The sequence below is a fragment of the Balaenoptera ricei genome, chromosome 5 (assembly GCF_028023285.1).
Source record: "Balaenoptera ricei isolate mBalRic1 chromosome 5, mBalRic1.hap2, whole genome shotgun sequence".
Classification (NCBI taxonomy): Eukaryota; Metazoa; Chordata; class Mammalia; order Artiodactyla; family Balaenopteridae; genus Balaenoptera; species Balaenoptera ricei.
In genome coordinates this window covers 75,376,389-75,397,565 of record NC_082643.1, presented here as the reverse complement: position 1 = coordinate 75,397,565, position 21,177 = coordinate 75,376,389, and the positions used below count along the sequence as shown (strand labels likewise).

Genomic DNA, 21,177 nt, shown 5'->3' with positions numbered 1-21,177 from the left:
CCCTAATATGGGAAAGGAAATAGTCAATCAAGTCCAGGAAGTGCAGAGAGTCCCACACAGGATAAATCCAAGGGGAAACATGCCAAGACACATATTAATCAAACTATCAAAAATTAAATACAAAGAGAAAATATTAAAAGCAGCAAGGGAAAAGCAACAAATAACATACAAGGGAACCCCCATAAGGTTAACACCTGATCTTTCAGCAGAAACTCTGCAAGCCTAAAGGGAGTGACAAGACATATTTAGAGTGATGAAAGGCAAAAACCTACAGCCAAGATTACTCTACCCAGCAAAGATCTCATTGAGATTCGATGGAGAATTTAAAACCTTTACAGACAAGCAAAAGCTAAGAGAATTCAGCACCACCAAACCAGGTTTACAACAAATGCTAAAGGAACTTCTCTAGGCAGGAAACATAAGAAAAGGAAAAGACCTACAGTAACAAACCCAAAACAATTAAGAAAATGGTAATAGGAGCATACATATCGATAATTACCTTAAATGTAAATGGATTAAATGCTCCAACCAAAAGACATAGACTGGCTGAATGGATACAAAAACAAGGCCCGTATATATGTTGTCTACAAGAGACCCACATCAGACCTAGGGACACATACAGACTGAAAGTAAGGGAATGAAAAAAGATATTCCATGCAAATGGAATTCAAAAGTAAGCTGGAGTAGCAATTCTCATATCAGACAAAATAGACTTTAAAATAAAGACTATTACAAGAGACAAAGAAGGACACTACATAATGATCAAGGGATCAATCCAAGAAGAAGATATAACAACTGTAAATATTTATGCACCCAACATAGGAGCACCTCAATACATAAGGGAAATGCTAACAGCCATAAAAGGGGAAATCGACAGTAACACAGTAATAATAGGGGACTTTAACATCCCACTTTCACCAATGGACAGATCATCCAAAATGAAAGTAAATAAGGAAACACAAGCTTTAAATGGCACATTAAACAAGATGAACTTAATTGATATTTATAGGACATTCCATCCAAAAACAACAGAATACACTTTCTTCTCAAGTGCTCATGGAACATTCTCCAGGATAGATCATATCTTGGGTCACAAATCAAGACTTGGTATATTTAAGAAAATTGAAATCGTATCAAGTATCTTTTCTGTCCACAATAGTATAAGACTAGATATCAATTACAGGAAAAAAATCTGTAAAGAATACAAACACATGGAGGCTAAACAATACACTACTAAAGAACAAAGAGATCACTGAAGAAATCAAAGAGGAAATCAAAAAATACCTGGAAACAAATGACAATGAAAACACGATGACCCAAAACCTATGGGATGCAGCAAAAACAGTTCTAAGAGGGAAGTTCATAGCAATACAATCCTACATCGAGAAACAAGAAAAATCTCAAATAAGTCACCTAACCTTAAACCTAAAGCAATTAGAGAAAGAAGAATTTTAAAAACCCTAAGTTAGCAGAAGGAAAGAAATCATAAAGATCAGATCAGAAATAAATGAAAAAGAAATGAAGGAAACTATAGCAAAGATCCATAAAACTAAAACCTGGTTCTTTGAGAAGATAAAAAAAATTGATAAACCATTAGCCAGACTCATCAAGAAAATAAAAGAGAAGACTCAAATCAATAGAATTAGAAATGAAAAAGAAGTACCAAGTGACACTGCAGAAATACAAAGGATCATGAGACATTACTACAAGCAACTATATGCCAATTAAATGGACAACCTGGAAGAAATGGACAAATTCTTAGAAATGCACAACCTTCTGAGACTGAACCAAGAAGAAATAGAAAATATGAACAGACCAATCACAAGCACTGAAATTGAAACTGTGATTTAAAATCTTCCAACAAACAAAAGCCCTGGACCAGATGGCTTCACAGGAAAATTCTATCAAACATTTAAAGAAGATCTAACACCTATCCTTCTCAAACTCTTCCAAAATATAGTAGAGGGAGGAACACTCCCAAATTCATTCTACGAGGCCACCATCACCCTGATACCAAAACCAGACAAAGATGTCAGAAAGAAAGAATACTACAGCCCAATGTCACTGATGAACATAGATGCAAAAATCCTCAACAGAATACTAGCAAACAGATTCGAACAGCACATTAAAAGGATCATACACCATGATTAAGTGAGGTTTATCCCAGGAATACAAGGATTCTTCAGTATACGCAAATCAATCAATGTGATACACCGTATTAACAAATTGAAGGAGAAAAACCATATGATCATCTCAATAGATGCAGATAAAGCTTTCGACAAAATTCAACACCCATTTATGATAAAAACCCTCCAGAAAGTAGGCATAGAGGGAACTTTCCTCAACATAATAAAGGCCATGTATGACAAACCCACTGCCAACATCATCCTCAGTGGTGAAAAGCTGAAACCATTTCCACTAAGATCAGGAAAAAGACAAGGTTGTCCACTCTCATCACTATTATTCAACGTAGTTTTGGAACTTTTAGCCACAGCAATCAGAGAAGAAAAAGAAATAGAAAGAATCCATATCAGAAAAGAAGTAAAACTGTCACTGTTTGCAGATGACGTGATACTATACATAGAGTATCCTAAAGATGCTACCAGAAAACTACTAGAGCTAATCACTGAATTTGGTAAAGTAGCAGGATACAAAATTAATGCACAGAAATCTCTTGCATTCCTATACACTAATGATGAAAAATATGAAAGAGAAGTTAAGGAAACACTCCCATGTACCATTGCAACCAAAAGAATAAAATACCTAGGAATAAACCTACCTAAGGAGACAAAAGTCCTGTATGCAGAAAATTATAAGACACTGATGAAAGAAATTAAAGATGATACAAACAGTTGGAGAGATGTACCATGTTCTTGGATTGGAAGAATCAATATTGTGAAAATGACTATACTACCCAAAGCAATCTACAGATTCAATGCAATCCCTATCAAACTACCAGTGGCATTTTTCACAGAACTAGAACAAAAAATTTCACAATTTGTATGGAAACATAAAAGACCCTGAATAGCCAAAGCAATTCTTGAGAAAGAAAAACAGAGCTGGAGGAATCAGGCTCCTGGACTTCAGACTATACTACAAAGCTACAGTAATCAACACAGTATGGTACTGGCAGAAAAACAGAAATATATATCAATGGAACAGGATAGAAAGCCCAGAGATAAACCCATGCACCTATAATCCACCTAATTTACAACAAAGGAGGCAAGGATGTACAGTGGAGAAAAGACAGCCTCTTCAATAAGTGATGCTGGGAAAACTGGACAGCTACATGTAAAAGAATGAAATTAGAACACTCCCTAACACCATACACAAAAATAAACTCAAAATGGATTAAAGACCTAAATGTAAGGCCAGACACTATAAAACTCTTAGAGGAAAACTTAGGAAGAACACTCTATGACATAAATCACAGCAAGATCCTTTTTACTCACCTCCTAGAGTGATGCAAATAAAAAGAAAAATAAATAAATGGGACCTAATGTAACTTAAAAGTTTGCACAGCAAAGGAAACCACAAACAAGAGAAAAAGACTCAGAATGGGAGAATATATTTGCGAGCAAAGCAACTGACAAAGGATTAATCTCCAAAATATACAAGCAGCTTATGCTGCTCAATATCAAAAAAACAAACAATCCAATCCAAAAATTGGCAGAAGACCTAAATAGTCATTTCTCCAAAGAAGGTATACAGATTGCCAACAATCACATGAAAGGATGCTCAACATCACTAATAATTAGAGAAATGCAAATCAAAACTACAATGAGGTATCACCTCACACCCGTCAGAATGGCCATCATCAAAAAATCTACAAACAATAAATGCCGGAAAGGGTGTGCTGAAAAGGGAACCGTCTTGCACTGTTGGTGGGAATGTAAATTGATACAGCCACTATGGAGAACAGTATGGAGGTTCCTTAAAAAACTGAAAATAGAACTACCGTACAACCCAGCATTCCCACTACTGGGCATATACCCTGAGAAAACCATAATTCAAAAAGAGTCATGTACCACAATGTTCATTGCAGCTCTATTTACAATAGCCAGGGCATGGAAGCAGCCTAAGTGTCCATCGACAGAAGAATGGATAAAGAAGGTGTGGCGCATATATACAATGGAATATTACTCAGCCGTAAAAAGAAATGGAATTGATTTATTTGTAGTGAGGTGGATGGACCTAGAGTCTGTCATACAGAGTGAATTAAGTCAGAAAGAGAAAAACAAATACAGTATGCTAACACATATATATGGCATCTAAAAAAAAAAAAGAAAGTTACTGAAGAACCTAGGGGCAGGACAGGAATAAAGATGCAGATGTAGAGAATGGACTTGAGCACATGGGGAGGGGGAAGGGCAACGTGAGATGAAGTGAGAGAGTGGCATGGACATATATACACTACCAAATGTAAGATAGATAGCTAGTGGGAAGCAGCCGCATAGCACAGGGAGATCAGCTCGGTGCTCTGTGACCACCTAGAGGGGTGGGATAGGGAGGGTGGGAGGGAGACGCTAGAGGGAGGGGATATGGGGATGTATGTATATGTATAGCTGACTCACTTTGTTATACAGTAGAAACTTACATACCACTCTAAAGCAATTATACCTCAATAAAGATGTTAAAGAAAAAAAAAAAAAAAAAGAACCAGACCATGCTGGCACCCTAATCTTGGACTCTGGCCTCTAGAACTGTGAAAAATAAATGTCTGTTTTCTTTAAAAAAAAAAAAAAAAAAGAAAGAAAGAATAACTTCTCCGTTCTGTGGCCTCTATGGCTGCATGTTGAGAAGTAGAGTGGGAGAAGGTAAGAAGCGGCTGGAAAGGAAAGGAAAATGGGGTAGTTCAAAGAAACATGAGTAGTTTGTTGTAAAGTGCGTTCATCATCCCACTTCTCATTTTCACGGTAAAGTTTTTTTTTTTTTTTAAACATCTTTATTGGAGTATAATTGCATTAGAATGGTGTGTTAGGTTCTGCTGTATAACAAAGTGAATCAGCTACACATATACGTATATCCCCATATCTCCTCCCTCTTGCGTTTTTAGGTAAAGTTCTCATTTTTAAGTAGAGTTTTACTCCATTGACTCTGGAGTAATTCCCCTGTCTGTGTTCAAATTCCCACTCTGCTTTCTCTCTGGGTGACCTTGCAGTTGTTACTTAATCTCACTGAGGCTCCATTTCTACCATTAAGTGAGCCTAGCACATCAAATTAGATGATGTTGGATGCCTAGCTCCTAATATGTGCTTAATTACTGTGGGTGGTTATTAATTTTATTATTAGCTGCTGTTATCTTAATAGCATTAAGGAGGGCATGTCCTTAAGGACTTGGATTCTAAGGATTCTGAGGAGGGCATGTCCAGGACTGCCTGGAATAGGGCAGAGGCAGCCCAGGCTGGGGATTTGCTCAGAGACTTCCTTTCCCAGGTGGCTGGCTTAGGCTCTCGGAACAGCTCTGGAGGGTGTGCTGGAACCTTCCATCTCTGGACTTCATCTGACAGGCATGGACTTCCCAGCGCTCACCTGCTGGCAGTCCTCCTTTTGCCCACAATTAGCCTTACTAGATGGGAGAGTATGTGAAAGGAAAGAGAAATTGCCCCTCCTCTTTGGCCTCCTGGTTCTGAGTTTACTTAGATCTGAAGGCAAAAATCCTGTTCAGTATTTTGTGGGTTAAACTTTCCTGGCTAGAACTTTGTTTTCTCAAATACTAACAAAATGGATTTTCTTTCTCCCCTACCCTCTCTTGTTAATAGGGTGCTGAGAAAATTTTGTCAATGAATGAATCAGGAGAACTGCAAGACCTCTTAACCAAAATTGAGGTAATTGTGCTTTTAGCAACTTATTTTTAGTAATCAAAACATTCAACACACTCTGATTGTAATTGAGTTTTCCTAATTGAATTTTCCCCTGTGTTCTTACAAATATGTAACAGGATACCTGTGGCGGTTTTAATTTGCTACCACCTACCCGTGAGGTTTGCTCCAGCTAGAGTGACTTTAGTGTTAGTGTCTAACAACCTTGTAGCATTAGGTGAAAATTCCAGTCGGCTTTATTAGAGCCTAATTCTCTGTTATAGAGATGTTTCATGTCAGGCCGTTATCCTGAAGCACATATAAAATTTTTTATTTAAATTATTTTATTTTTCCTACAGACCAGCTCATCATTTCTAAAGATTACAGAAAAAGTTATTTCTCCAAAAGTGCACCTTTTAATTTTGTTCCTGTATTTATAATGACAATATCTGAGAAATACTTATTCAAATATATAATGTATCAAATCAGTATGCAACCAGGAAGCCCTTAATACCTCTCTGCTCCACTATCTTATCAGCCTACTTCTCTCTATATGTAGGATAAAATATATATATATATATATATATATTTTTTATAGACTAAACTGGGACACCTTGAGAGTGAAAAGGGTGCATTAATAATTATTCTGGGGCAGTGAACCTGAACCCAGACTTTCCCAGGTGAACTATGCAGTATGGTTACATGGTATCTATTGTGCCACGCCAGCTCTTTCTGGTCCAGTCTCCTTTGCTGACCTCATTTCTGATTCTCTACCATTCCTTCCACTTCGTGGATTTTTACTACCATTCCTTCGTGCAAGCCGGCTATTGTTCCATTTCCTCATTCCCCTCCACCATCTTCAAGGCCCATCTGCAGTATCACCTCTTCCCCACATCATCCCTGATCTCTCACACCTTTGCATTCCTGTATCCCTCTTTTTCTTAGGTGCTTATCAAAGTCTTTTAATTTTTTGTATTACTTGTCCTTGGGCATTTAATTCATGTCCCAAATGAACTATATACTCCTTGGTGTTAGGAATCATGTTTTATTCATATAGTAATTTTACCGAGAAAGACAAACACAATGAGGGTGTGTACTTGATAATCTAAAATTCCTCTCAGCTCTAAAATCTGTATGGGTGGGTTCATTTCTTTCCTTTTGTCCCTGTACTCTACGCCAACTCCATGAAACCATCAATTTGGGTTAATATGTATCTTTTATTTAAGTGATTTACTTGGTTAATATGTATTATTATTTTCTCTGCACATTTTTACTCTTACAAATGATGTCATGTAATGTACCTAATTGTGTTTCAAATGATTTTCTTAGGCACTATGCTTTTAAGAACCATCTATACTGCTATGCGAACCTTTAATCCATTTCTTCTAACTGCTGTGTACTTTCCCACAACAGCACTGTTGAATAGAATTTTCTTTGATGATGGAACTGTTTTATATCTGTACTATCCAAAATAGTAGCCACTGGCTGCATGTGGCTGTTGAGCGCTTAAAATGTAGCTAGTGTGACTGAAGAACTGAATTTTCAATTTTATTTAACTTTACTTGATTTAAGTTTAAATTCAAATCAAGTAAAATTAAATACAAATTTTAAAATAAATAAAATAATTAACCATATCTGACTGATGGCTCCTATTTTGGACAATGCAGCTGCATGGAGCCCACCCAGTATTTTTTATCTACTCATTTTTTCCACCGATGTCCTCTAACTTCTCCCTCAAACAAACAGCGCTGCAAGGAGCAACCTTGACCGTGTTTGCTCGTGGATTTCTCTGAGAGTAGGCATCGCTGGGTAATAGCTTATGCATATCCCCAGTTTTGCAGGTAGTGCCAGGTGGCTCTCCATGATGCTTGCAGCATCCAACACTCCCTCCCGTGGAGAAAGAGGTTTCGTATGTTCCCACATTCCTGGCAATGTTTTACATTGTTCTCCAATTTTCTGTTCTCTAATTTTTGCCAGGGTAGTAGGTATAGAGAGATATTGCCTCATCATTTTAATTAATGTTTTTCTGATAACCATTGCATTTGGGCATTTCCTTGTATGCTTGTTAAATTTTTAAATTTCTTCTTCTGTAAGTTGTGTATTCTTATCCTTGCCCATGAAAAGTCTTGGAATTGTCTTTTTTGTTGTTGTTGTTGATTCTCAGAAGATCCCTCTATATTCTAGATATTAGCTTTTTGTTGGTTTTAGCCATTGTCAATATTTCCTTCCCTCTTTTAGCTTCTTTCTTGGTGTCCTTCATCCAACAGAAATCTTTTGATATAATCAAACCCACTATTTTTCCTTATTTTTGTGCTTTTGAACTTTTACTTATGAAGTATCCTTCTGTCTTAAGGTCACAAAGATATTATCCTACGTTTTCTCCTATTAACTACATTTTCATCTATTAACATTTTCTTCTATTAACTTTATAATTTTTCACATCTAGTTCTTTCATTCATGTAGAATCATTTCCATTTTGGTGAGTTAGCTTTCCAACATCATCTATTAAATAATCTATTATTTTTTTATTGCTTTATTATGCCAATTTTTTATTATAGTAAATCCCCATATGTACCTGGGTCTTTGTCTGAGCTTTCTAATCCGTTCCATTGCTCTATTTGTTCCTGTTGTATCAGTATCCTACTGTTGTTATTTCTGTGATTTAAAAGCATCTTTTAGAGTCTTATAAAGTGAATGTCCCTCATTACTCTTCTTTTTAAAGGTTGACGACTTAGCTATTCATGGACTTTATTCTTTTGAGTCTATAATTTCTTAATTCTGCAACTTGATTAACACCGCCATGCTATATATTAACATAACTTCTCTCTTTCTCTCAGCTCAAAGAATTTTGAAAGAGTATTTTATGCTCTTCATTAGGTCTGTCTCAATTCTACAGATGACATAAATAAGCCAGAAACATTTAAAGCTATTCTTAATGTTGAAATATATACAATAGTATGGTACTGGCTTCTACCGTTCATAAGATTTGTAAGGTGTTATAACTCTGTCGGGCTGCTTTGTCCATATAACAAAACTGGTAGAGAATTTGCAGCCATCCAGAAAGCCCTGAACTCTGCCTGTGAGGGGCCTGGGGTTTAAGGCAAACTCACCCAGGCAAAGAGGCTGGCCTTGGAGAAGCAGTTGGAAGAACCAGGAAAAGTGGATAAAAGACAAGATTCAGATCCAAACCTTCATTCATTCATTGCTTTTGGCAATGAAACAGGAGTTTAATATTCCTGAGGTAGGAAACATTGGAGTCCTTACTAAGTAGCAAGTAATATTCTTGGTATTATATGTATTAAGTTATTGAAACCTTACAATAAACTCTGCAAGGTGGTTTCTATTATTATCCCTGTTTTACAGATATTATTATCCCATTTTACAAGAGAATGGAGGCACAGAGGATTAAATCACTTGCTCCAGACCTTACAGATAGTGTTTGATTCATGATTTTAATGAGCCTGACTCCGTAATCTTAACCATGAATCTATGCGTCCATCACTCTCAAATTAAGCGGCATGTAGGTACCTGGGAAACCTGATCAAATGTGGCAGGATCCAAGGCCCAGATGAGAAGTTTACTGGGAGGTAGGCAGAGTACTAGGTCCAGGAAACAGACTGAATTTTAACACTTGGATCTTATGCTAGTGTGGCATTGTGGAAGATGGGAAAATTGGCAATAACTTCGGAGAGAAACCAGACAGCTCCTACTAAGTTCTAATTTGCTGTTACTTGGGTGCTGCATAATTCATCACCCTGGTCTTTGTAATTCAGGCCCCAGTTTTCAGCAGTTACCCCAGTTATGAAGAGGAAAGAGGCTTAGCATCTGCAGCTAGGTCATCAGAAACGGTGTCAACAAATCAAATTTCAAGTTTTCTGGCCCAAGAATTCTAGCATATGTTCCATCTAAGTGAAAATTGCTCAGGGAACCTGAGGGGGCCTGATTCGCTGATGAAGACTTGTCAGTGGCCTCAAACGTGAGGAGCTGGGCTGGCCAAAGGCAGCAGAAGCAAGTGAAATATGGCAATAGCTGGTATGAGACTTGGATTTAATAAGGCTACCTGCACCAATGCGGGTTCTGCTCCTGGGACAGTTTGCGGGGGATCTTCCCAGTAAGATATGAACTCCACGTGGACACAGATTCTTGTCTATTTTGTTCTGTTCTTTACCTCTAGCGCCTAGAACAGGAATTGGAAAATAATGGGCACTCAATAATTATTTGTTGAGTGAATAGATGAATGAATCCTCTTTCATCCAAGGGTTTTTTGTCTGTTTTGTTTTTGGTTTTTTGGTTTGTTTGTTTGTTTTGAGAAGGCAAAGCAGTTAATTGATGAAAAAGAAGAGAAAAAGAATTATTTTATGTGAAAAAGATGAATAAAAACACCATTTGGGGGTAAAATTTATTTATATATTTATGTATTTACTTATATTAATAAACAGGCTAAAGATCCAAAGCAAAGAGATGTCTAAGGATTTCCCCCAAACAATAACCAAGACGGATAGCTGATCCTGATGGTGCCCCCACAGAGGAAGTCAGGGCATCCCTGAGATGATTAGCAATCACCTTGTTATGGCAGGTACTGGATTAAAGATCTCAGATGGTAGAGAAGCTCTAAGTAAGCTTCTGCCTTGCTGCTTTTCTAAAGATATGAGCAAACATTTTGTTGTCATTGCTGGTGAGATTGCCAACATAGTGTCCACTTTCGTACAGTTTTCCTTGTAAAGCCTGATTTGTTATTTATGAAGAACAGAGGTAAGATTCCCAGCTATACACAGAGGATGCTGGAAATGGCACAGGCTGTCTGTACAAGGCGTTGGAGCTATCAAAGGCTGGACTGACCCTCCCTGGAGAAGCACCATTCTGGGTGATGTTGCTTCTCCGTGGGGTGGGTGGCCACAGCATGTTCAGAGACTACAGCAGCAGAGTACCACCTACTCACCTGGGAAATCAGGCCAAGTGCTCTGGCTGCGTCTGAAATTGGAACATCTTTTTAAGTAGGGTTGTGGCAGTACATCCCATTGGGTCAAGAATCAGACTCATACATCTGGCTTATGCATTCAGGAATATAAGCAACAAATTTCCTCTGTGTCAGCATTTTGTTCAGGGGCTTCTTTCCGCGGTCTGCAAATTGAGAATGCTAGAAACTCTAATTATCAGGAACGATTCTGTTTATTAAGAGCTAGATCAGACAGAGAGTCGTTTATTAGGCACTTAACAAGAATTTGCTGAATTAAATTATTGAATATAGTTTAAAACAAAATACATAGAAAAAAGTGAGTCATCCAGAGATGATTATATGCCAAGTGTTCACTCTTTGATAATCTGTTACATGGAGTGAGTCTGCTTCATAGACAACCTGGATAATGGGGTTTATGGTCGCAGAGACTCAGATAAGTTGCTTCCTCTTTGGTAAAATACTTAAGAGACTTTCTAGCTCTCCTAAAATAAGATTAGATGATCTGAGTTCAAAAATAAGAAGTTCATTCATTTCCTGATCTTGAAGAAAACACTGAAGACCCTTGAGCTTAGCATCCTGTTTCTATGTTATATAACAGCAAAAACTCTTTATATTTATGAAATTTGAGTTTGTGCTACAAAGGAAACCCATCTGACAATCATTCTTGAACTCCCCCCTTGTCCCCTTGGTCCTTTGTTAGAGACTAAGGAATGCTTGGGGGCTTCAATTCAGATGACTGCAGTATAGAGTGGACGTATTCGAAGACCACAAATAAATTTCCTAAAATAAAATTAATATGTAAATACAAAAAGCCACATCGTCATTTTTAAATGGAATCACAAATAGACCAAGGCCATCCTCAAATAATGTCATCAGAATCTCTGCAGCACTATGATGAGATCTGCCTTTTACTCAAAGGGTTGTTGAGAAGATTTAATGAGTGAATCATGTAAAGTGACTAGAACTTTGCCTGGTACGTAGTAGCCACTCAATAAGATTAGTCATTATTAATCATTATTTCACTAATAAATCCTTATTTGTAGCTGAGAGCTACTACTAAGAGAACAGGGAGGTCTCTGGTTCACTGCTAGATCCCCTACGCCTTGCACAGTTCCTGGCAATGTGGACTTATTTGTGGAATGAGACCACTGAGTTTGCCAAGAATATATGAACAGAAAGAGGTAAAAGGGAGGATGATTTTGCACTCCTTTTTTCTTGGATTCCACCCCTAAGGGACATGCCTCTACCCAAACCACTATTCAGAAGAGGGGCACTCTGTAGATTTAGTACTCTTACTGGGTGCTATTCTCAACCAAGTCTGCCTGGTTTCCAGCTTTGCTGGGCTCCAGGACACTGAAGAGCTACCCTAGATTTCTTAATTGCTTGAAGGTCAAAGTGTCTCTTGTCAACCTCTTCATTGAAAGTGGAAGTCTGTTTTGTTACTACTAGTAATGACTATTGTTAACTTCAGTTATTCCTCCTTCCTCTAACCTGGAACACTGTTCAAATTTGGGGAATTTTTTAGCTCTTTTTCCATCTTGCACTGAGGGCAAAGCTGTCTACTGAGGTATTGGACTTAGGACACAGGAACATGTAGTATAAGCCAGCTCTTTCTCATTGTTGGAACTCTTTTAAGTTGGAACCAGAGTTCCAAGATAACAAAAGTGCTCTTTGAAGGAGATGGCTAGGAATGACTGAATTATTTACTATTATTAGAAGAACAAGTGGAATAGCTCATACTGGGTGATGTAACAGGAATAGGATTTCTGGAGGCTAGTGGAGCACTGGGGGAGCCTTAAAGGGTGCCCTCAAGACCCACTCCCACCCCCACCCCACTTGTGCTTCAGTTGCAGCATTTATCCTTTTAATTGTTTTATGTTTGGGGAATCCCATGTAATATATTATTTGGGAAAAAATGAATGTAAGTAAAGGTTGAAAACTACTCTTAAAGAGGAAAGGGCATGCATATTGTTCTTGAAGAGAGTTCTCTAATTTCTAATTTTCAAATTCCCCTGTGACCTGAACATTTTTTTAACTCATTAAGAGACTTTGTTTCATCATTTGTGAAATGAGATAGTCTCTATTACATCAGGTTGGTGTGAGAATCGGGTATAGACACTACATCCTATGTAAGCTATCCCTTTCCTCTCCCAAGTTTATGGCTGAAACAGCTAATTTTTCCTGAGTGGAAGTGGCCTCAGAATCTTTCCAATACTGTGCTCCAAGACATCAGAATTTGCATGTGAATTGAAACACATTTACTCTCCCTTTCTTACAGTGGTAACACCTTAGACCAGAAGACTAAGTATAGAAGTGTTTAAATAAAATGACTCTATGAATGGTAGAAAATGGTTGCATCATGTGACCACAAGCAATTTAACTTGAGGCAGCAGTTAATAAAAATCTCTTCAAATAAGGATTTATTAATGAAATAATAGCTAATCATGACTTGTTAAGTAGCTACTATGTGCCAGGCAATATTCTATTCACTTTACATGAATTAACTCATTAAATTGTCTCAACAATTTAATGAGTTAATTAAAGTAAAAGACATATCTTTAAAGTAAAAGACATATCTTTAAAGTAAAAGACATATCTCATCATGGCATTGCACAGATTCTGACAACATTGTTTTATTTTATTTATTTATTTTTTTCTTCTTCTTCTTTTATTACTTCCTGTTCTTGATCAGTTGAATCAACTGATTTTACCACCTTACAAATATAAAATTAACAGATGTTTTAGAATACAAAGAAATAACAATTGTAACTGAAGTGACCATCTATAATGGTTAATGACTCTTCCATGGACTTTTCCCCTTTGGAAAGCTTGAAGGTAAAGATATACTAGATCCAGTTTGTTTAAAGTATGGACTACAGCACTGAGTAATCTAATGAAAAGTTCTGTCTCTAAATTTCAAATTGACAGCCAAATTTAAACTGAGTTTGAGACAACAGAGCTTGACAATTTCTGGTATCTTCATTTTGCTGGTAAATACATGGCTGGAGATTCCTGGGGAGAAACTCTGTGACCACCAGTTTGCATAAGGATTGTAATCCTTTTTATACAAGTGATGATATTATTTTAGAATGACCTTGGTCTATTTGTGATTCTCTCTGAAAAGAACAATGTGGCTTTTAGTATTTATATATTAACTTCATTTTAGAAAATTTATTTTTTCTGAATTGTGGAGAAACTTTAAGAAAGAGCAGACCCATCATATATTTCACATTTGATATTTTGACCCTTTGAAAGTAATTTTTGTAAATCATGTTCCAGGCCCATGATATAAGATAATGTTACCAAACCAAACTTGGGTCCACTCACCCATGCAGTAAAGCCAATCTACTGATACTGGGGTGTGGTAAAGGAAAGTACAACGTTTATCGTAAGGTGCCCAACATGGGGTCGAGCAAGGAGTATGGGCAGCTCATGCTCAAAAGATCCAAACTCCCCAGTGGCCTTCAGGGAAGGGTTTTTAAAGACAAAGTGAGGGAGAGGGTCACAGAGTACCTGATCAGCTCATGGACATCCTCCTGATTGGTTGGTGGTGAGGTAACAGGGTGGTATTTTGGGAGTTAACATCATCAACCTTCTGGTTCCAACCTGTCTGGAGTCTACATACTGGAGGTCAGCATGCAGTTGACTTCTTCCACCTCGTTGGCAGTGGCGGGGGTGGGGGGGGGGGGTCTTAGTATCTGCAAAACAACTCCAGGATATGGCTCAGGATATTATCTTTAGCCCTTTAGGAGGATTAAAGGTCCTTGACATTGTTTTATGGCTAAACTATAATTATTTTGTCTTGCTTAACTGTTTTCATTTGTTCCCACATTTTCTCACTTCTCTGATTAAATTTGCTCTTTGGAACTCAGGGAAGGCCTAGGAGGCTAAAGCTTTTCTATAAACAAAAGGCAGGGGATGGGGTGGGGAGGTGTCTGTCCTCAGGAAGGTTCTGCAGGGTCCTGCTCAGTTTCAATAATTTTTAATTGTGTTGCGTTGTGTTATCATTTTGGGTTCTCTGTGTTTAGAGCCTGGTGTTTGGAGTGAGTGACATAGCTGGTGAATGAACCTAGGAAGCTTCCTAGTGCTCACGTGTATTCTAGCTTTGTTGTTCTTTGCTTGCCATTGCAAATATATTTTATGGGAAAACCATAGGCTGTTCAAGAATTTGAAAATATTGAAACATGTTTATACTGGTTGTTAAGACATTGAAATAATTTATACTGGTTGGTAAATAGCTGCTACCCCAAGACTCCCAAGCAGCTCTCCTCTTCCCTGTCAGCAACTCCCCTGTGAGGATTGCCAGGTACAATATAGGATGTCCACTTACATTTAAACCTGAAGTAAATTATGAATATTTTTTTTAGTTTAAGCATGTCCCATAAAATATTTGGCACATACTTATATAAAAATTTATCTGTGGTCTGTCAGAAATTCAAATTAACTGGGCATCCCAATTTTTTTAATTGCAAAATCTGATGATCCCACTCTACTTGGAATCCAGTCCTATTTACAATCCAGCACTAATGGGTGAAGTCCTGGATTCAGGGCCCTATTAGTCCTTTCTGACTAGTTGATGTTCTTTTGTACAAGTCATTAAATATTTTTAACATAATCTCTGGCATGGCTTTAATGCATATCAAGGGCCTAGCTACTGTATCATATTCTTTCTAAAATTTGATAAGAATAGCATTACTTACTAATTCTCTTATGTTTTGCTTTTAGACTACACTCTTTCTTCACTGTTTTTGTTTTTACTGAAAGTTTTTTTTTCTAAAGACATTTTTATATCATGCAAAATTGTAAGTCTGGTACACCATTTTTTGGTCAACTCTTGCACAAAGAAATGACAAAAACCCAGCTACAAAGAAACTAATTTACTACATACAATCTAACTTTTTAGAAGAGCTTTGGATCTCTACAAACTTGACAACATTCCTTGTTTGTGTCATTCAGACTGGCAGTCACTACTTTCCATCAAAGTAATTCTGTGTTACTAAAAAATAAGATATTGCATGGATTTTGCCATCTTGATATAATAGCAAAGTCAAATGGTAACTGTAAACAAATCTTACTATATACAGAATATGCATATCTGAAAAGTGGTCAGGGAATATATAAATTTTAAAGCAATCATATCCTTAATGTTTGTTTCCCAAAGTACATTCCACAGGGTACTGATTATGAGAAAATTATAGTTGTTTTCTGGGAAAAGGTTTCTTGCTGGGGACATGGTAGATTAACTCTAGTTAATTGGTTAACTTTTCAGTTGGATTTTTTGGAGACTTTATTAAGTACAATTGTGAACTTCAGGGAAAATCTGTATCTATGTCTAGGTATGTAAGGTATGTTTGAGTGTGCTTGTGTGTGTGCGTGTGTGTGTGTGTGTGTGTGTGTGTGTGTGTGTCTACATTTCCCAAGCTTATTTTAGCAATTACTCTTGTCACAAAGGTGGGCTTTCAAACATTGCTGCAAATTCCTATTTTGCAAGTCAGAAGCTTGGTATTAACTCATGTTCTCTTTGTATTCATTCTGTAATCGATCCTAATCTTCCCCCAGCGAATGGATGCCGCTAGTAGACTCCAGTAGAGGTCACATGCTCAAAAAAGCAAATAGAAATACTTATGGATAATTTTCAAAATATCCTTAACATCTTTGCTAGTTAATTTCATTATACTTTCATGGGTACTTTATTTTTACTTGGGGTAGAAAGGCTGATAGCTACTGTGGGTAATTTTACAGACTTGGATAAATGTCTTAAGATTTCTATGCCTGTTTCTTTAAATATAAAGTGAGGATAATGTTGCTTGAATTAGCTGCTTTACAGAAGAAGGTGTCAGTGTGTGTGAAAGGTGGGATGAGGGAAGATTCTATATAGTAATGCATTTGAAAGTGCTCTTAAAAAAACAAAGCATTCTGCCTGCTAATGCAGGGGACATGGGTTCAAGCCCTGGTCTGGGAAGATCCCACATGCCGCAGAGCAGCTGGGCCCGTGAGCCACAATTACTGAGCCTGCGCGTCTGGAGCCTGTGCTCCGCAACAAGAGAGGCCACGGTAGTGAGAGGCCCGCACACCGCGATGAAGAGTGGCCCCCGCTTGCCACAACTAGAGAAAGCCCTCGCACAGAAACGAAGACCCAACCCAGCCATAAATAAATAAATAAATAAATAAATAAAAATTTTTTAAAAACCAAAAAAAACCAAAGCATTATTCGCATGTGCAGTATGATGATGGATATTCAGTTGACAGTGGCTCATCCACTCCAGCTTTTAGTTTTCTGATTTTCCAGACTCACTATTAGTCCTACTATTCTATAAACAAAGATATAAAACTGTGACGTGATACTAAAGGGAAAGTTACAGTATTTTCCTTTAATGCAAATGACCATTTCCTGAACTGTTTGATTTGTAAATATGTGCTTTCATATGATGGATTTCTGGAAGTGTGTGCCCTTTAACCTAAAAGGTACCAGCCCTTACACACCAAGGTTATGCTATTGATGGCCATCAATGAGATAATGAAGGAAACTTCAGTTAGTGTTTCCCCTGCGTCTATTGTATATTAATGGTAGGTGATTTCAGGTCCCCAGCCATATTATGCCGATATTGCTTTATGAGCATCCACAGTACAGAAAGACAGGAGGGCTGATGGAGTTGTCATGCTAACACACGTTCTGTCCTCTCTTGTCCCCCTGCCGCTTATCCAGAGAGTGCAGCATCCACACGAGTGTCCCTCCTGTGGAGGCTTTGGCTTTCTTCCGTGCTCCGTCTGCCACGGGAGCAAAATGTCAGTGTTTCGAAACTGCTTTACGGACTCTTTCAAGGCCCTGAAGTGCACGGCTTGCAACGAGAATGGTCTTCAGCGCTGTAAGAGCTGTGTTGGTTAAACAGAGCTCCCACCCATGGGGCGCCTGGTTTCATTGACTGAAAGCAATAATTTGGTTTATACTTTTTATAAAAAAATGGCTATGTTTCTGGATTAATCAATAAACTTTGTTTATTATAATTTCCTTTGTTTGGAGCTTTTGCTGTGACCACTTTCATTGATGTATTAAATAAATGTTTATTCAACAGCTACTATGTGCCAAGCCCTGTGCTAGACCCTGGTTTCTAATTGGAATTAATGGAGGACCTGATAAAATTCCAAGATAGCCAAAGTCTGGTTCCTTATATGTGTTCGATTTTCTAAAGAAAATATACAATATATCCAATGGTGTCTATTGCAATGCCACCCTACTGTTTAGGATGAGTTAATTCAGCTCTCCAGATGCGTACATTTTATGTGAGCCTCAGCTGTAGGGAAGAAGAGAGCTCTGGGCAGTGGGAAAGAATATGATCTTACTTATACTTAAGGAGTAAATTATTTTTTAAGCTGTAAAATAGTCTTGGAACTGATGATATTAATGATAAATTATTAATGTTATCCGATGGATTTCTTAGTGATGATACAAAAGCTGCCAGAAGACTTATCTGGATTTATTGTTTTAAACATCTGCTTTGTGCTATTGTCCCTGAAAACCTCCAGAAAGATGCTGTTATGGTTATCTTGAGCTGGACACAAAATATTACGTAGTTTGAAAACATAGTAGACAATATCAGCAAAGTGGACAAAAGGAATTTCTGCTATAATTATTAGCTGATGCCTACCTGTACATGTGTCTGTACTCTGATGTATTCCCTTATGAATGGTTTTAATAAATCACCTTCACTATATCTGTGATAAGGTAATTAAAACATTTTACATCTTGGTTTTGCAAAAAGCTATAAATATTTACCGAGCACTTTCTAATCATCCAGGCATAGTAGAAGGCATGGTTTCTGCTTTCATGGAGTTCACACTCTAAGAAAGAAGGAAGTATTAAACAAATAATCATAAGCAAGATGAGTCTTATAAACACTACACAAATGGTACAGTGTGCTCTGGGAATGTGTAGCAGGAGGACCAACCTAGATGAGTTAGAAAACGGTAAGAATAGTCTTTGTTGAGCAACTGATATTTAAATGGAGACATCATGGGTAATTGGTCAACTAATTAGTCACAGAACAAGGGGGATAATACTTCAGGTAGAGGAATAGCATATTTGGGGACTCTAAGGTCAGATAAAAGTTGTTTGTTTGAGGAACTGTAAGAACTCCAATATGGGTAGTTCCAGTCTGGTAAAAGTGGGGCAGTTTTTGGCAGACTAAGCCTCCTGCTATTAACACATTTACTTTGAACAAAATAAGGAAAAATAAACAGCTGTTGAAGACATTGGAAAGCAGCTAAAACCAGAAAGGAACTGGAAGGAATTCAATCACTGGAAGAAAGCAAACAAACAAAGTAAACCCTACATTTATCCAGCTTACCTTCTGAGAATACTTCCCAGTTTGCACAGAATATAGCTCATAAAGAAACTACAAACTTACTGGTTTGAAAAAATAAAATTGGAATTTGGAGCTGCAGAGTACCTGGAATTGAATGGAAAACTCTAAGAAATGAGAGGACCAAAGAGAGGGGAGCCCCCAAGTCTGCTTATACATTCCACCCAAATCCTTGGCTGATTCCTAACCTACATACACAGAGGAAGGAAGTATCTGGGAGGTGAAAGAGTTGAGCAGAGATTTCAGCAGCTGCCTGTATTGCAAAGTCAGAATCTGGAGTTCAAGTGGTAAACAATATTTCCTTGAAATCTCAGAAGGGCGCCATCTTAAGACCAAGGAATAAAGGCTATGTTGTAGAGCTAAGGGAAGAAACAAAACAGACTTGCCCTTGGAAGGCCTAAAGCCAAACTTCTGTGGTATTGTGGTATCTTTCAGTACGTGACTGACTGCTAGAATAAAACTCAACACTCAAACAAGGAATAGAAAGGAGCTTATTGAATGTGAAAATCTAAGGCTAACTGCATACTTAATGGTAAAATATTAAATGCTTTCCCCCTAAGATCAGGAAGAGTGCATAAATGTTCACTTTTATCACTTCTATTCAACATTGTGATGGAGGTTCTGGCTAGTGAAATAAGGCAAGAAAAAAGAAGTCATAAAAACTTGGAAAAAAAAATCTCATTATTTGTAAACAACATGATTGTGATGTAGAAAATCCAAAGGAACCTACAAACTAGTAAATATCAAAGTAAAGTTAGCAAAATTGTTGGATTCGAAGTCTTTAGACACAAATTAGAAATACAATACACAGCAACAAACAATTAGATTATAAATTAGATTATAAATTAATTATAAAATTAAAATAACACAATTTATAATAGTATCAGAAAACATCAAGTATGTGGAATACATTTTACAAAAGATGTGTAAAAATTCTACATTTAAAACTACAACATAGATTTGCTGAGAAATTATAGACCCAAACACATGGAGAAATATACCATGTTTACGGACTGGAAAACAGCATTTTAAAGATTTCTATAGTTTCAATGCAATCTCAATGAAAATCCCACCAGACTTTTTGTAGAATTGACCAATAATTCTAAATTTATATAAAAATGCAAACAAACTAGAGTATCCAAGAAATTTTGAACAAATAGAGTAAAAATAAGTATAGACAAATAGATAAATAAGATAGAATAGAGAATACAGGAATAGACACACACATTAACATCAAATTGATTTCAATTGATTTTTGCCAATTCAAGGCAATGGGGAATGGAAAGTCTTTTTAACAAATAGTGCTGGAACTACTAGATTCCTATATGGAAAAAATGACCTTGAAAACTACTACTACTACCACTGCTACCTACCACTAATGCTACTGCAACTAGGGGCTAGAGGCCAGGGTACTGCTAAACATCCCACAAAACATAGAACCACACCTCCCCTCAAAAAAGGATTATCTAGTCCAGTCAATAGTGTCAAAATTGAGAAACTCTAACCTAAATGTTAAAGCTAAACCAGGAGAATATCTTCACAATCTTGGAGTAGGCAAAGATGCTTTTAACCAGTTACAAGATGTCTAAGTATAAAAAATTATAAATTAGACTTAAAATTAAAATCTCCTCATTAAGACAGTGTTTTAAAAAAATGAAGAGGGAAGCCACAACCATGAGAAAATATTCAAGGCACAAATACCTGCCGAAGGACTTGTATCTAGGAGATTATATATATATATAAAGACAGCCTAATAAAGAGGTGGTTAGTAAACACATCACAAAAAAGACACATGGATGGCTAAAAACAAAAGGAAAATATGTGTCATTAGTCAGCAGGGGAATGCAAATTAAAACCACAATGGGATATTACTACATAATATTTAGAATGGCTAAAATTTAAAAAGACTGAAAATATAAAGTGGTGGTGTGGATATAGCATAACTGAAACTCTCATACATTGCTAATGAGAATGTTAAATGGTACAACCACTTAGGAAAACCATTTGATTGTTTCTAATAAAGGTAAACATACACTAATTGTATGCTCAGCAATCTTAC

At 37.1% G+C, this 21,177-nt stretch overlaps 1 protein-coding gene across 1 annotated transcript in view; it reads left to right on the top strand.

The window, feature by feature from the left end:
* GRXCR1 (glutaredoxin and cysteine rich domain containing 1) overlaps positions 1–17,763 on the top strand; it is a 339,725-nt gene extending 321,962 nt beyond the window's left edge. Inside the window, exons 3-4 of the mRNA XM_059924130.1 lie at positions 5,763–5,828; positions 17,465–17,763. Coding sequence (XP_059780113.1) covers positions 5,763–5,828; positions 17,465–17,644 — 246 coding nt within the window. The 3' untranslated portion in view covers positions 17,645–17,763. The remainder of the gene's footprint in view (positions 1–5,762; positions 5,829–17,464) is intronic.
* Positions 17,764–21,177: the final 3,414 nt, after the last annotated feature.